We start from the raw sequence: 16,646 nt of genomic DNA, 5'->3' as shown, positions 1-16,646 counted from the left end.
GGAGCCTCGCCCAATGACCAAGGCCGCCGAGGGGCCCGGCCACGCCCCGCATCTTCTAACGGCCAATGGTGACTCAGGGGCGGGACTTCCGCCGCCGCCGCGGCCGCCGCCTCGGGGAGAGCGGGGCAGCCCAGTGGGCGCCGCGGGGCTCGCGGGGCTCCGGGGGCCGCGGGTTCGAGGCCGGGCCGGGCCCCGGCGCGCTCAAGCAGCGGGAGGCCGGGCCCGCGGGCGGGGCCGGGGGGACCGCCTCGGCGGGGGGGCCGCGACCGGGCCGGGGTCCCGGGGGCAGGGGCTCGCGCTCCCCGTGAGCGTCCCCGGGGCCGGGGCCGGGGCCATGAACGGCTTCAGCACGGAGGAGGACAGCCGGGAAGGGCCCCCAGCCCCGGCCCCGGCCCCCGCGCCCACCACCGCGCCCGCGCCCGCCCCCGGCTACGGCCAGAGCTGCTGCCTGATCGAGGACGGGGAGCGCTGCGTCCGGCCTGCCGGCAACGCCTCCTTCAGCAAGAGGATCCAGAAGAGCATCTCGCAGAAGAAACTCCGGCTGGACATCGACAAGAGCGTGAGTGCCCCCGCCCCCGCCGGGGGAGGAAACGGAGGCCCAGAGAGGGCAAGCGACTGGCCCAAGGTCACACAGCCCGCGCGCGCCCCGTGCCCTCGCGGCGGAGCCCGGGCTAGAACCTGGAGCTCCTTCCGAGCTCAGCCTCCTCCCCCCACTCCCCACCCCCAGCACCATCCCCGCCCGGTCCCCGCTCCCCAGGTGAGGGGGGGAGGGCGAGGGTCCAGTGGGGACCCCGAGCTGGAGGACATAGGTAGCCTGGAGCCCGGACTTGGGCAACACTTCAGATCAGCAGAGCAGTTGGTTGGTTTCTTTTGTTTTGTGCGTGGTGAGCACCAGCATTTGGGAAGGGGCACCGGTCGAACCACCGAGGGATCCCCATTCCCATCCAGCCCTTATGGTCAGCAAGCCCTCGTGAAGCTAGTTTGAGGGGGTGACCTTGGGCAAGTCATCCCTCCTCTCCGGCTCCCCGTGTTTTAACTCCTCAGTAAACGGGGGGAGGTTAGGACCGGATTATTTCTAAGCCCCCTCCAGCTACAGCATATTAGCAGGAAGGTGGTGGGGTCCCTTTTCTTCAGCTTCTAACTTTTCCCCCATGGGGAACATACATACACACACACACCCCGAATTTTTCTTTTAGAATAGTCAAGTTGCTCGTGGTTCAACCCCTAAATGGTAAGGCTGCTTACAGAGGAAGGGTGCTTTCTGCTGTTTATGGAAATGGGCTTACAAAGATGGGGCTTAGTAATAAGGCAAAGGTTGATTTGGTTTTGTTTGTTTTTATGAGGAAGAGTGGTTTTTGCATTGAATGAGAGAAGAGAGAAAGAGAGAGCCTTCCTGGGCAAATGTTTTTCCACTTTCAGGCCTTAACGTTGTTCCTTGCTTGCACCTCTCATGTATTTTATGCTGTAGATTGAGTCCTTCCTTAACCTTTCTTGTGCCACGGCCGCCTTGAAGTGTCTTATGGACCTCTGTCCAGAATAATGTTTTTAAGGAAATGCTAAATTGCAGTTAGAGGTTAGTGAAAGTAAAGATTTAGTTATTTTTCCATCCAACTTCACAAACCAACCCCATTTTGAGAACCTTTATCTTGACTCTTTATGTTCCTTGAGGATAGAGACGGTCATCCAATCATCTGGAAGACCTGGGTTCAAGTGTCACCTTTGATCCTGGGCAAGCCCTTTAATCCCTCTCCCCATACAACTCTCCAGAACTGAAATTTGCAGAATGATTGCCAGTCTGCTTTGGTAGAGTTGAGGGAGTTTTCTCACCGAGAGTACCCATGCAGATCTGAAGCACAACAAATCTTCCCCTGCATCCAGTCTTTTCCCCAAAAGCATACTAGCTAGCTTCGAAAAAACAGCTCACATCTGTAGCCTTTTCTAGTTTACAAAGCACCTTTCTTTCCCCAGAAGTCTGAGGTAGATAATGAGTGTGCTGATTTTTAACCCCATTTTATACATGAGAAAATTGAAGCCCTTGGAGGAGGAGTGCTGAGCCTGAGGCCATAGTCTCAGAAGAGGTAGAACCAGCACAGAAACCTGGGGCTCTTGATTTCCTCCTTCAAGTGCTCTTTGCATCTCAGTGCTACATCTTGCAGCATTATAAATATTTGTTAATTGAATGAATGGGAATTTAAATTTGATTATGATGACGCTTAGGGCCTCCTACCTGATTGTAGGAAACTTGTCTGCAGGAGGTTCTAGTTTACAATTCTAGAGATGTTCTTAATTGGTTGATAATGAGTGCTTTTTAGAGTGTCATCTGTTGTCAAGTTTAGTGGCAGTTTCACTATTAAGGAGTCAGATTTGTTAAAGAGACTAGACAGGGTCTGTTTAAAATTCAAGAAATCTAAGTGAGATGAATGAGTTCTTCCCATAGCCAGTAAGTGCAGAGCCAAGAATCAGACCCAAGTCCTCTCACTCCAAGTCCAGTCTTCATTCCACTCTTCAGGGGTGGGGAACCTATGACTGAATCCAAACTTCACAGAACAAATTTGTTCTCGAGGCTGAAGGTTCCACCCTTAACCCGCCCCCCTCCCAACTATATCAAACTTCCTCTCATCTAGAACTGAAGGATTAGCCAAAAAATGAAAAATTCTGTATTATCAGGTAGGTTTGGGTTTTTATAAACCCCTTGTAAAACTATTTAGCAATTGCAATGAGTGCCCTTTTGAAATCACAACTTATATTTACCATAGCTTATAGGTTCGTTGACATCTGGATGCTTTTACATTGGTGGATTGCTGCATTGAGACTGCAACTCTACTCATTAATTTAAACTGTGTTTTTGGTGATTTTCCATATATTTTGGGGGTAAGAGGAAGAGAGTGAGAATTTGCAATAGCATTGCTAAAAGTAATACCTCCTCACTTTTCAAATGGTACTTTTTAGGAACAGATTCACTAGCAATTTTCTTTTCAAGGTGGTGTCATTTCAGAAAGGGATTCCATTTTCTTCTCAAGAATGAGCAGGGCTTCAGTTAAAAGTAACAGCTGTCTTGCTAAAAATCAGATTTGCAAACAGGGGGGAAAAAATGGTGAAAGGGGATACTCTTTCCAAATCCCAATCAGCTGAATTAGAGAAAATCTGTTTGTTCTTGTTAATGGTTAAACGCATATGCTGACTCAGTATTTATAGAACTATAGAATGTCAGAGCAAGAAGAACCTTAGAAGATAGAATACATTGTTAGAGCTGGAAGAGAGCTTAGAAACCATCTAGTTCAGCACCTTTATTTTTCACACAGATAACAAAACCAAGGCTGGTAGAGGGTGAGTGACTTGGCCAAAGTCATGTCAATAAAAAAGCAGAAATTGCTTTTTAACAGCCTCAGAAAGCAGCTGATAGAGGCAAACTTTAGGTAGGTTTACATTATTTATTATCGATGTGTTGGCAATATTCTTTGATTTATTTAAAGGCAAAACACATTTCAAAAATTACCTCCTTTTGGCATATTTCTGCATTTTTGAATGGAGACAAGCAGGTGGTGATATTTAACAGAGGCTAGACTAGAGTAATGCAGTGAAAAGAAATATTGTTGAATGAAAAGGACTCATTTTAGAGTTTAGGCTGTTTGGACTAGGTAGCATAATAGAAATAGCACCCCAGGGCTGTAGAAGGGAACAGTTTTAACCCAAACTCTGGCAAGACCCTTCTTTCTGGGCCTCAGCTGCCTCCTCTGTCCTCTTCGGTAACAGTTGGACTAAATAATTTCTAAGGTTTTTTAGCATTCTGTTCCACAATCAAGTTCTATGATCTATGACTCACCTCTGATTTTTATACCCATATATGTATGCAACCCTTGGGTGCCACGTGGTCCGGTAGAAAGATAGGTGGTTTCAGATCCCAGTTCTGTCACTGGTTAGCAGTATGATCACCTCTAAAGCCTTATTTCCTTTTCCCATCTGAAAAATGGGAATAATAACACTGGTGTCACTTCCTTCCTAGATGTGTTTTGAGGTTAGTGCTTTGTAGAAATCCAGTGCTGTAGAAATGTGAGTTGCTCTCATATCCTTCTGCTTTAATTTTTAGTGTCAGTCAACTAGAGAGATAACACCTACCCCTTTGTGGGCCATTGAGGAAGGAGAACTGTGTGTATCTCTGAAAAAAAGAACCATGTATTACATGTTAAAATACAGGATGCCATTCATTTATAACAATAGTCCTTGACTATAAAGATATTACTAGTGTGGCTTCTTATGCCTTAAAATATTTTAAGATAGTTGAAAGGGACTAGATGATTATTGTCTATCCCATTAGATTGTAAGGTCCCATGAGATCAGGGATTGGTCATTTTTGGTATCCCCAAAGTACTTAGCACTGTACCTCGCACAAGGTAAGTGCTTAATAAATGCTTCTTAACTGACTCTTTTTGACTGAGGACTTAGAATTTGTATGTTTTAGAGCTGGATCTTACAGGTCATCTAATTCAATTCATTTTATAGAAGAATAAACTGAGGACCACGAAGGTTAAGTGATTTGCCAAGGACCATATATTTAGCAAGGAATAGACCTGGAATATGTCTTATTTTGTTTTGTTTTTATTTTAAAATTTTACTGTTATTTTTTGTGAGGGCTTCTTTATATCATTTATTTTTATATCAGTTTTACATACATATATATGTATATACACACACATAAATCCCTTCTTTCCCCCACCCATTTAACTACTTTAAAAAATAGTGAAATCAACTGAAATATCTAGTAAAGCTTCTTTTTTCTAGTAAAAGAAAGAGCTTTGTCTGACAAAATATACAATATTCTACACCCATATCCCTCTTCTGCAAAGAAGAGAGATACATTTTCTCACCTTTTCGTGATAGCCAAATTTGAGCATTATAATTAAATGGCATTCAGGTCTTTTGTTGTTGTTCTTTCCAATTAGTAGCATTTCTTTTTTCTGCTTACTTCCCTCTGAATCAGTTCATAGAAGTCTTTCTATGCTTTTCTGAATTAATAGGCCCTATTTTTAAAAGCACTAGCCAGTTGCAGTACTGCCCAGTAACTTTTAATAGACAGGAAGTGTCGTAGGGGCCAGGATAACTCGATCCACCCATGCTTAAACTTAAAACTATTTATGACCAAAGGATCCAACTCAATAAAAAAAAAAAATTTCTGGTTCACCGGAGTAAATTTCCAGTGTTTATTATTTTCTCATTGAAAAGTGCCAAATTTATGGTGGATTGATTTCATATCCGTTTACTTTCATCTTTAACTAGCAATCCAGAAAATAACCTCCAATTCAAAAGTGTCCAATTAAAAGACGAAGAGAACATTTGTACACCATCTGCTTCAGTGTCAATAATTCTAAGTAATTTAGAGAGCCGCTCATTTCTCTGCAGTTCCCCTCGGCTAACCCTGGGGTTTGTTCTTTAGCAAAAGCAGATCCTTCTCACCATGGCTACTATTTCATCCATCTGTGCAGTCATGGCTCCTGGGTGAGGGAAGTGTGACCTAGACTTAGAACATCTAGTGTCTCAGAACTAGAACATTTACAGTCTCACCTCTTACCCTTGTTATCTTTGTGACATTTTGAATCATATTGCCTCAATGAACTGTTGCCTTCTCTTAAGAATGGGGTTAATAATCCCTGTTCCACCTACTCCTCGGGGTGGTTGTGTGAATTAAGTGAAATATTTGCATAAAGACTGTTAGGCTATATAACTATAAGCTGCAGTTTTGTTTTTTTTTAAACATCAGCCTATATCCATAAAAAGAAATATCACAGAATCAGTATTTGGATCAGCCACTCAGTTTTGGCTCAATATTATGAGGTCTTTCTTTCCAATTTGATCTGTACATGAAGTCAAAAACATAGTCTGAGAGTTATAGAGAATCAAAAACCTTAGAGATTAGCCTAAATTCCCTTCCTTTATGCATGGAGCAGCTGAGGCCCAGCGTGGGTAAGTAATTTGACAAAGATTTCCCTAGTGTTACAGGTTTCAAATTCATACATCGAATGAAATTTTAAGAAAATTTGGCAACTCTCTCTTAGTAGGTTTTACTAATATAAAATGACATAATCCTCTCTGCCACCGAGAACACTATTCTCACTCATCTAGAGGCTTGTTCATCCTTCAAGGCCCATACTTCAAATCCCACCTACTTTGTGATCTCAGGACCTCTCCTTAATCTTGCTAAAAACCCTTTTTGTCACATTCTTCTCCTACTCAAAAAACCTTCAGGGGCAACTCTGAGTAATTGGAAGTCCAGTGATGACCCTGGAGAGTAGAAAGGCAGGGGGATGCTTCAGACTCAGTCACAGATTCAGTTATTTTCTGCTTAACTGTTTTCCTTTGGTATAGGAAAGAGTTCAGTTTGGGGCCAAGGGTGGAGTATATCCAGAAATGACTGTACTATAAAAACAAAAAGTATCAATAAAACTTAATTAAAACACCAAACCTTTATTGGCTTGCCATTGCCAATAGAGGAAAGGCCAGACTCCTCAGCCTGGCAGTCAAGGCCCTTTCATAGTGTGGCTTCAATCTCATTCCCAAATTTATGTCCTACTGCTCCCTTGTTTGACCCTCTTTTACCCTAGACCAGGCTCTTCCTTGTTCTTTGAACATATCCTGTTCTATCCACTCCCTTGCTGCTCGACACATCTGGAATGATGTCTTCCTCTCCCCTGACTAATCCAATCCTGTTCATCCTTTATATCTCCATTCAAGTCCCACCTCCTGCAGGAGACCTTAATAACAATATTAATAATGATAATAGCTTTCTTACAAAGCCTCCCTTGACTTCACCAACCCACATCTCTCCTTTCTCCAAACTCAGAGCACTCATTATTTGGCATTTTTCACTGACTGTCTTTGAAAACATTTTGAAAGTGCTTTGTGAAAATGTTAAAGCACTATATAAATGTGAGTTATTATTACTACATTGTAACATTAACAATCTCTTTATGTTTATATGTCTTATCTCTCCAATTAGATCTTAAACTCCTTAGGGTAGGGGCTATATATATCATACTTCTTTGTAGCTCCCCCGATGCCTTCCCGTAATAGTCATCGGGTATATTATCAATTAATATTCTGGGTATTGAGCTTGTTTGTGTTTCAGTGTTAACTGGCAACTCACTTGAGCTGTTTTTGTTTCCTTCTAGGTAAGACATCTGTATATCTGTGATTTTCACAAAAATTTCATCCAGAGTGTACGAAATAAAAGGAAGAGAAAGACCAGTGATGATGGTGGAGATTCTCCCGAGCATGAAACAGACATCCCTGAGGTAGAGATCAGAAAATGAAAAGGATGAATTGTGTTTGGTATATATTTTAGGCCTGATCAGAAATATCTGGGACATTTGACCTGGAAGGGACCTTAAAGCATAGAATGAGAAAGAAAAGACCTTTGTGATCATCTGATCCAATCCCCTCATTTTATAATTAAGAAACTGAGACCCAGAGAGAAGTGACCTCTACTATGTGGCATAAGGGATTGGCAGAGCTTTGCTTAGAGTCCCTGTCTCATGACCCTTTTTACTATACTAGGCTGTTTTCAAATCTTATTTTTATTAATACTTTTCATTTTTTATATCACCTTCATTCTATCCCCTACTTTTTTAGCATTTTCTTGTAACAAAGATTTTAAGAGAAAGAAAAAAAAAAACAGTTCAGCACATATGTAATATTCCATACCCATACTCCCTTGCCTCTTCAAAGAAAGAAGGGAGATGAATTTTCTCAGCTCTTCTCTGGGTGCCATCAGGCTGTCTTATAAAGAATTTAGGAAAATTCATAAACTAGAGAGCTTCGTAGAATTTCATAAAGCTATTAATTTTTGCCTCTAGTATTTTGTGCCCTGAAAATGTCCCCAGATACAGTCCTGACCTAAAGGAGCTATCTCATTGCCAGTAACTCGGAGCCCACAAGAACTTCTCCAGCTCAGAGACAGCCTTGCCTCAGAGATGCCTGTCTCTATCAAGGAGAGGGCTCTAAACAAGTGCTCAGGAAGGAATATTGGACTTTCTTTCTTTCTAAATTGTTTTCACTTAAGACTCAACAGAAGTAGAAGCGTTTAGTGCACATTGTGTATCGGGCACATGAATATTTCATAAGGCATGCCAGTGGAAATGACTCTGCAGGAATGGAAAGAGGAGGCAGTCTTTTGTCTGCAGATTTCACAGAATGTCAGCACTGGAAAGGACCTTGGAGATCACCTGGTCTGACCTTCTTATTTCACAGATGTGGAAATGAGACATGCAGAGAGGCAATGACTTGGGCAAGGTCATACAGCAAGGTAGCAATGAAGCTGAGCAAATCTTCAGATCTATGGCCTTTATGTTCCCCCCTCTTTCCAGACACAATTTACACTGTTTGTTTTGTCTTTTACTCTTTCTTTTCCTCAAGAAGAACTGATGTGTCCATTTTCAAAATTCCCTTCACATGAAAAGTTTTGATGAAATGCTGTAGAAAGAAAGGCTTTGAGTCCCTCAAACTGATGACTCATTTTGTATTTTTAAGTGTTCTTCACCTATCTTTGTTGTTGTTCAGTCATATCTGACTCTCTGTGACCCCATTTGGGGTTTTCTTGGCAGAGATACTATATTGGTTTGCCATTTCCTTCTCCAGCTTATTTTATAGATGAGAGAGTTAAGGCAAACAGGGTTAAGTGACTTGCCCCTTACACAGCTATTAAGTGTCTGAGGCCAGATTTGAACTCAGACAAGTCTTCCTGACTCCAGTCCCAGCACTCTATCCACTGCACCACCTACTTGCCCCTTTCTACCTATCTGGGAGTAGATAAATCAACCCAATTTTTCTGAGCCATCAGTGTTTCTTATATAGCTTTATTTGAAGGGAGTATACCAAATCCACCCTTATCTTCACCATTTAATCATTAATATAGTTAACCCCTGCCTTAAGCTTTTGAAGATCTTCCAAAGTTTTGGGGGATGCAGAAATAAGACAAACCCTGCCTTCAAGGAGCTTACATTCTAATGGGGGAGACAACACGTATAGTGGCCAGGGAAGTAAGTTTTTGGTCTGGAGTTGTGAGTGGAGCCATAGGATATTTGATTGTCATGCCCTTTTCAGTAGCAGTGGTACTATTGATTCAATTGTTACTCCCAGAGCAAGAGGTGGTAAACCAGAGAAGGATTATCAATGCAGGGCCATTGGCAGGGTTTTTTGGTCAATTGCTATTGGATGGGATGTGAAGCAAATTGGACCCACCAGATGAGTTAGGTGACTGCCTTCATTCTGAAATTAGAACAACTCAGTGCCAGGATAGAGGTGGGCCTAAAATAGTATTTGAGGATCACAACTTTCACACTTATTGCTTCTTCATTCTCCCTCTCTTTAATCTGTCATCAAGTTCTGCCATTTCTTCCTTTCATATTGTCTCTTTGTTTCACTGTAGTTTTATTCCTGAGGTTACTACCCTAAGATGTATTATTCTCATCGCCTCACACTTGGGTTACTGCAACGTGTTCTTAACCAGTTCAACTCTACTTTTTCCCCTTCCAGTGGAATGTGCCAACATACTGATCTTCCTAAAATACCTGCTTCTTTCTGCTTCTCCCCTGTCAAAAAGTCTGCCTAGTCTCCTTATTACATCAAGCTCCATGCAACGTGCCAGCCTCTGTCCATGTGCATTTGCATAGGCTGTTGCCCAGGCCTTGCATGCACACCTTCTTCTTCTCCAGTGTTCAGGCTCCTTGTTTTTCTTCAGAGTTCAGCACAGATGCTATCTCTTCTTTGTAGCCTTTTCTGACTCTTCACTAATCCCCCCCTGAAAGTCTTCTTTTTCCACTCTGGATGCTCCTGGGGGTACTCTGTTTGGATCTCTTCTTTGCCCTTAATACTCTACCTTTTAATATCAGTAAAAGACAACTGGATGGCATTGTGAATAGAGCATTGGACTTGGAGTCTGGGAGGTCTGGGTTCAAAATTCTGATTCATCCACTTTATAGTTATGTGACTAAGAAAATCACTCAAATCTCTTTCAACCTCAGTTTCCTCATCTTTAAAATGGCAATAAAAATAGTACCTGTCTTTTGTGAGAATCAAGTGAGATAACATAATTGCTACATAATTTCTATTATTATTACTACTGATCAACCAACAAGCATTTATTCAATACCTACTATGTGTCAGGCATCATGGTAGGCCCCAGGCACAGAAAGACAAAAGTGAAACAATCCCTGCCCTCAAGTAGTTTTCATCCATAGGAAGAGACAGCTTGTACACATATGTGGTATCAGATATTTCCCCATAGACTAAGAAGAGTCATCGTTTATCTTTTTATCCCTGGATCCTAATAGAATGTAAGTTAGCACCTGGAAGGCAGGAATTATTCTCCCTTTTCTATTTGTATCTCATAGAACAGTGCCTGGCTTATTGATTGATGTCTTGCACATAGTAGGAGCTTAAGACCCTGTCTATCAAACTCCACCCTACATACCCAACCTTATCTTCCATTCCCATGAAAAAGGCACCATCCACTCCAATAAGACAGGTTTTCCCTTTGCTCTCTTTACCCTATGCTGTGTATTCATCCCCCTCCAATTCTTCACTTCCCTTTTCTAAACTCTACTCATCCTAAAAGGCCCAGCTCATATAATTCCATGAAGCCTGTTTAACCATTCCAGTCCCGGTTGTTCACTCCCTTTCTCTGACACCATCAGTAACACACAGGTTAGCGCTAAGTTGGTTGCTAAACTTCTCCCTCTTAGTTTTACCTCCTCGATTAATTTATAAATCCATTGAGCTACCATTCTTTATACTTCCTTTGTAGTACTGCCGTAGTATTGTCTTTTCTGTTTGTATCCCTCGCACTTAGCACAGTGTTTTGTACATACTAAAAGTCTAATAAATGCTTCATTTATAATTGGCACAGTGCTGAGCAGATCATGAAATACTTGCTGATAATGGCTTCTTTATTGTTCTCTCCAGGTTGATTTGTACCAGTTGCAGGTGAATACATTGAGGCGCTACAAAAGGCATTACAAGTTGCAGACCAGACCAGGATTCAACAAGGCACAGCTAGCAGAAGTATGTAGGGCCGTGGCTTTTGAAAATAACGACCTTCACATTCTCCCTTCCAGCTTCTTTAACTAGTCCCTGCTGCATTCTCTGATGCTTTTTTTTTTAACTTGTGCTCAGTATACTCATCTTTTGTCAGCCTTTATAAAAAGGGTCATTTCCTTGTCTGTATCAAGTATGCTGAATTAGGCCCCCTGCCCCAAGGTCTCCCAAACACCTTTCCAGGACTGTGGCTCTTTGCTTCTTTCTTTAAAAAAAAAAAAATCAATGTTGAAAAGGCTGAAGCCAAGAAAAGATTACATAACTTGTCTAAGACTACATAACCGGCAGTGTCAGAACTAGAACCCAAGTCTCTGATTTCTCATTGTAATGTGGTCATAGTTGGGTATTTGCATATTTGTATATTCTCTCTCTCTTTTTTTTTTCCTTTTTGGTGAGACAGTTGGGGTTAAGTGACTTGCCCAGAGTCACACAGCTAGTAAGTGTCAGGTGTCTGAGGCCAGATTTGAAATATTCTCTCTTTATACCCCACTATGTAGCTATAAATATGCCAGTAACCTAACATATTATTTTTAAATCATCTCCTTACTCTGTAGGTACTTTTGTGGGTTCCTTCCTATCTGTTCCCCCACTTTTCCCCCTTTTATTTTTCTGAAGGACACTTTTGCTTGTCTCCGAGGCCCAGCAGTCACCTCTGGATTTTCTATTGTCACATAAAGGCTAGCAACCTCACTTTCCTTTTATCCTTTCTATGGAAGCTTCTTCGTTGACTTATCTAATTTTCCCTTGCCTTATCCTAACCAGATATCCAAGTAAACCCCAGGAGAATTCTAATACTTGTGGAAGAAGTATGGGATAAAGAAGAAACCTGTATTCATTGAACTTTAAAATAAAGAATAAGCAAGAATCCAGTGAAAAGTTGTAAATGACTTCTGTGCCTGGTAGGCACTAGGAGAGATACAAAGTTTACGTAGGGTTCTCTCCCCCATCATTGCCTTTGTAGTCTGTGGTTGTGACATAAATAACTATAATATCAAATAATATACAATAAGTATATCAGAGATATGCAGCCAAAGTACTGTTAGAGGGTGAAGGTATATATCATCATTGACTAGGGAGAATCAGAGTGGCATGAGATAAGACTGAAAGAATAGTATGGCATCTGATTATGAAAGGCCTTGAATGCCAGACTAATGAGTTTGAACCTGGAGAAGTAAGAAGCCATTGAAAACATGTGGGGTTTTTTTTTCTTTCCTTGTGTTTCATGTTTCACAAAGAGGTATTCACCTTCTTGTTAGATAAATTTATGGATCTGGAAACTTCATTTATCCAATTGGTTATTTATTTCAACAGATCTAAAAAACCAGCATTTTTTTTATTGTATTTTACTAGGCAGTGGGGTTAAGTGACTTGCCCAGGGTCACACAGCTAGTAAGTATCAAATATCTGAGGCCAGATTTGAACTCAGGTCCTCCTGACTCCAGGGCCAGTGCTGTATCCACTGCCACCTAGCTGCCTCAAAATCACAGCATGTTTACAAAGATCTGTGAGGGAGGGGTAAATGTTTTTGAGTAGATTGACAAAAATCCCATTACATTTGGTTTAAACTCTCTGTAATAATTGCAGTAATTCCTTTCTCTAGTATCTTATGATTCACAAAGCATTTTCTTTACACCTCACCTTTAAGGTAGTAGCTTTATCTCATTATAAAGGTGAAGAAACCACTTCAGAGATAGTAGAATAACGTACCTATGGCCACATCATTAAGTGGCAAAGCTGACACTGCCCTTACCCCCAAAGTCACAGTCTCCCAGAAGGCATCTTCCCTTTGTTTCCCAATTCAGAACCCTGAGTAAATTGACCTTGAAAGTTACCTACTCATTATGGAGAGCTGCCTTCTCACATTTACGTATCCATCCTTTATAGTACTTTGCATGTATGGTATGCTCTCCATATATATTTCTTGTATTAAACTCAGTTGAATATGGAAAATTAACAAGTTAATGATTCTCAGGAGTATGTATCCCTAGGGAAGCCATCCTCAGTGAGGCTTTCACTGTTCTGTGATTCCTGAGCTAGTAGAAAGGGGAAATTTATTCCTGGCACCTTGCATTAAATCTAGAAATTCATTTTCCTGCAAAAATACTTGTTAATGGCAATCAGATGTCATTGAGGTTCTGTTAGTATCCTTCACAGTCATCTAAAAATTATAGCTCCCATTCACATAGCACTTAAAAAGTTACAAAGAACTTTGCACAGATGGCCTCTTTGGATCCTCACAATAGCTTAGTACAGTGGGTAGTGTAAGTAAAAGAGGAAACACTCCCAAAGAGGAGAGGTGGCTTGCCCACCATCCCATAGCCAATAAATGCAGGGCCAAGACTCAGGCTAAGGGCTTCTGGCTCCAGACCTGCTACACCACAGCTCACTTAAAACGTCAACTAGATTTGTGTAGGCTGGCCAGGGAGCCTAGCCCTCCTTCTGTAGAACAATAATTCCACATGACCAACACAAAAGAAACTTTTGGAACATAACCTACTTGTAAGTGGGAAATTCCCTGTTGTGAGCTGTCTCTAGAGAGAAGTATTTGTTGCTTCAGTTTGTGAATTAAGTGAACCCTTTGTTCTCTCCACGTAGACCGTCAGCCGTCACTTCCGGAACATCCCAGTGAACGAGAAAGAGACCCTTGCTTATTTCATCTATATGGTGAAGAGTAACAAGAGTAGACTGGACCAGAAAGCAGAGAGTAACAAGCAGCTGGAATGAGGAAGAGTCTGACTCTAAAAGAAATTAAGTACAATACTTAATAGACTGGTGATACCTGGTACATTTGTACCTATGAAGACTGTTAAATTCTACTGTAAATTTAAGAAAAAAAAGTATGAATGATGGAAGAATTCAATTTTCAGTTCAGTTCAACGAAGATTCATTAAGCGCCTACTATATATGTAAGGCCCTTTGTGGCCAGGAGTAGTGTATTCTATTGCTTCGATATGTGTATAGAAAGACTTTCCTTTAAGACTGGATTGAGAAATAGAGTCAAGCACTCTTACATGACTGTGGCAGGCTATGATGCAGCAGATTACAGCACTAAATCGTTTCTTCTGGAAATGTGGGATCTAATAGGTTGTAAATCAAACAATTCAATAATTACCCTAGAGCCAGATGGCCATCGTGTTGGGACCCAACCATAGATGCCAGGGAAGCAGCAGTTGAGGATTAAGGTGCATGGGCAGAAGAATGTCTGTACCTTCACATAACCTGCCCAGGGCCCAGAAGTCCCTCATTTCTCACCAGCTTTGCAGTTCACTGGAGTCAGCCAACACATCCTTTTTCTGAACCCATTGGAAATCTGTTTCCACACCACCAACACAGTGCCTTGCCTGGAGTAGGCACTCAGATAAAGATCTGTTGGTTCATTGAGCACCAAAAATAGCACATGTGAACAGCTGCCACAGATCTCTTCTGTTGGATTGGTGGGAAAGATTAGTGTCGTGCTTCAGGTAGGAGTTGGACTGGATGACCACCCCAGGTCCCTTCCCAACTCTAAGATTCTGTGACCTTATTTTGGAGAGAGTGAAAGGAATTCAAGTATTTGGTGTGTATGTGTGTGTGTGGCAGAGGGGAGGGAGGGTGCCGGGATGATTCAAGCCAAATTAGGATTTCAGGGCAGTTGTATTTGTTGAGCAATGTTGCATTTTTAGAAATATTGACATGAAAATCCATGCATCTGGTATTGCTATTCTTGATACACACACAGCTATTTTTGCTGAGGCTATGAGCTAGGACCCTAACCACCTTCCTTCCTTCATGAGCAAATTCCTTGGCCAAACAGAATATTCTTTCAAAATCACCAAGAATAGTGTTGTGATAGTCTCTGCTCAAAACCAGTTGAGGAACAGAAAATGTTTGGGCTTCAGTGATCATGCAGCATTGTCAGGCCTCCAAAGGTGTCAAATAGAGCTTTTCTATATGAGTGACCTGTATATGTGCAGTTTGCTTCTCCTTGATTGATAAAATCAAGCTAAGTAATTTCAGCTTAGTAATTTACCCAGTATTTGGTGTTCTAAAGGTCAGATTCTTCCCATATAATTGTATGTTAAAGCCAAGGTATTTTTTTCCTAAAGTTTTATGTTTGAAAGTATGCTTTTTGCAAAAGGCTGTAATCAAGGTGTTGGGGGTGGGGGGAGGGGAAGAAAAGCTTGGATTTTTAACTTTCTGTTTTTCTTGATTTTTGTGTTTTATGGTCAGCTGCCATGTCCTTACTTGGTTTTGACACTGAGATCTTAACCTTAAACAATGAAAGTAGTTTTGCCCCCAAAACAGAATGTTAATATTTGTACAGTGGAGACACCAGGACTGTGGAAATGAGAGAATTGTTGCTGGGTGATTTTACGAAGTTTTAGGCGATTCGGTGGAGCAGATCCACATAAATACCACCTACAGGTCACTCACTACCAGGGGCACTTCTGTAACGCAATTGCAACATGCTCACATCGCTGGAAAGCTTTTTACCCACATCCAAAATGCATGTTCCAAAGATCCAAGCATTTTTAAATATTTGTAAATGAATGTATATAGACTATACTTTGGATCTTGGGGATCTTATTTTAATGTGCTTCCTGCCCAGAACAAGAGGGTGAAGTTTGCTCCCTGAGGGCTTGCATTCATTTCAATTCCATGGATATTTATTCATAAGAGTCAGTCACGGTTCTATAGTGCTTTGCCATGTACAAAGCCTCTTCCTCACAACTAGAACAAGAATTATCCATATTTTACAGAGGAGAAAACTGGAGGTGAGTGATTTGTCCAAGTCACATGGGTGGTAAAGTGAGGACTCAAACCAGAGTCTTCAGGCTGCAAGTGGAGTGCTCTTCCTACTCCACTGTGCTGCTTCTAGCCTGTCTTGCTGTTTTTAGTTAAAAGATTTTGGGGTGAGCATTGTGAAAGATCAGAAGAACCTACACTGCTGAATAATGTGTATGTCTTATCTTAATGAGGTTGATCCTTTTCCAAGAGACTGTGTCAAACCCTGGTAGACCCCACCAGAACTCAGCACTGTCCCTCTCTCATTTATTACCTGAAAGGGGTGATGTTCCCTCTAGGCTGTAGTTGATGGGGCAGTTGGGGGGGCCTATGGATTAAAGCAGTATTTGAATGCCCTCTGTGAAAATGTTGGTATTTCAAAGAATAAAATATCTCTCTAACTCTCAGACTAAAATGGTGAAACATGCCACTGGTTTGGGGTTTTTTGGTTTTTTGTTGTGTTTTTTTTTCTTTATAAACAGCTAATCTGTTTTCTCCATTTCAATAGCAGTACGTTTCTTTCCAAGGAAAGATGGTGTCAGGATCCATCTGTTCAAGTGTGTTTGTAAGAATGCTTTTGTTTTTAGCTGAAACCTAAGGGAAATTTTCATCACAATCATTTGAGTCCATTGTGCATCAAGAACAGTGCTGTTTTCCCTCAAAAAGAAAAGGAACTTTGAGGATAATGGAGGCCCAGAATGTTTCTTCTTCCACTGAAAGAGGAAAGATAAAATTATCAGGATTTAGAATTTTCTAATGATCAGATAGGTACCTCTTCCCTTATTGAGTTGCTCTGT

The 16,646-nt window shown here is 41.5% G+C and overlaps 1 protein-coding gene across 1 annotated transcript; it reads left to right on the top strand.

The window, feature by feature from the left end:
• The first annotated feature begins 320 nt into the window (after positions 1 to 320).
• Positions 321 to 16,272, top strand: SAP30L (SAP30 like). Its single transcript, XM_027842021.1, has 4 exons — positions 321 to 559; positions 7,164 to 7,286; positions 10,954 to 11,052; positions 13,681 to 16,272. The coding sequence occupies exons 1-4, from the start codon at positions 335 to 337 to the stop codon at positions 13,807 to 13,809; spliced, it is 576 nt and encodes a 191-aa protein (XP_027697822.1). The 5' UTR covers positions 321 to 334; the 3' UTR covers positions 13,810 to 16,272.
• The last annotated feature ends 374 nt before the right edge of the window (positions 16,273 to 16,646 follow it).

The sequence above is a fragment of the Vombatus ursinus genome, unplaced genomic scaffold (genome assembly GCF_900497805.2).
Source record: "Vombatus ursinus unplaced genomic scaffold, bare-nosed wombat genome assembly UNPS02014863.1, whole genome shotgun sequence".
NCBI classification, from domain to species: Eukaryota; Metazoa; Chordata; class Mammalia; order Diprotodontia; family Vombatidae; genus Vombatus; species Vombatus ursinus.
Note: the sequence above shows the minus strand (reverse complement) of the source record. Positions and strands in the feature narration are given on the sequence as shown.

What these genes read in the sequence shown, in the direction of transcription:
- SAP30L (XM_027842021.1), top strand. Translation starts at nt 335, where the DNA reads ATGAACGGCTTCAGCACGGAGGAGGACAGCCGGGAAGGGCCCCCAGCC. An exon ending in GGCTGGACATCGACAAGAGC is followed by an intron (nt 560 to 7,163) that starts GTGAGTGCCCCC and finishes GTTTCCTTCTAG; the next exon opens with GTAAGACATCTGTATATCTG. An exon ending in ATGAAACAGACATCCCTGAG is followed by an intron (nt 7,287 to 10,953) that starts GTAGAGATCAGA and finishes TGTTCTCTCCAG; the next exon opens with GTTGATTTGTACCAGTTGCA.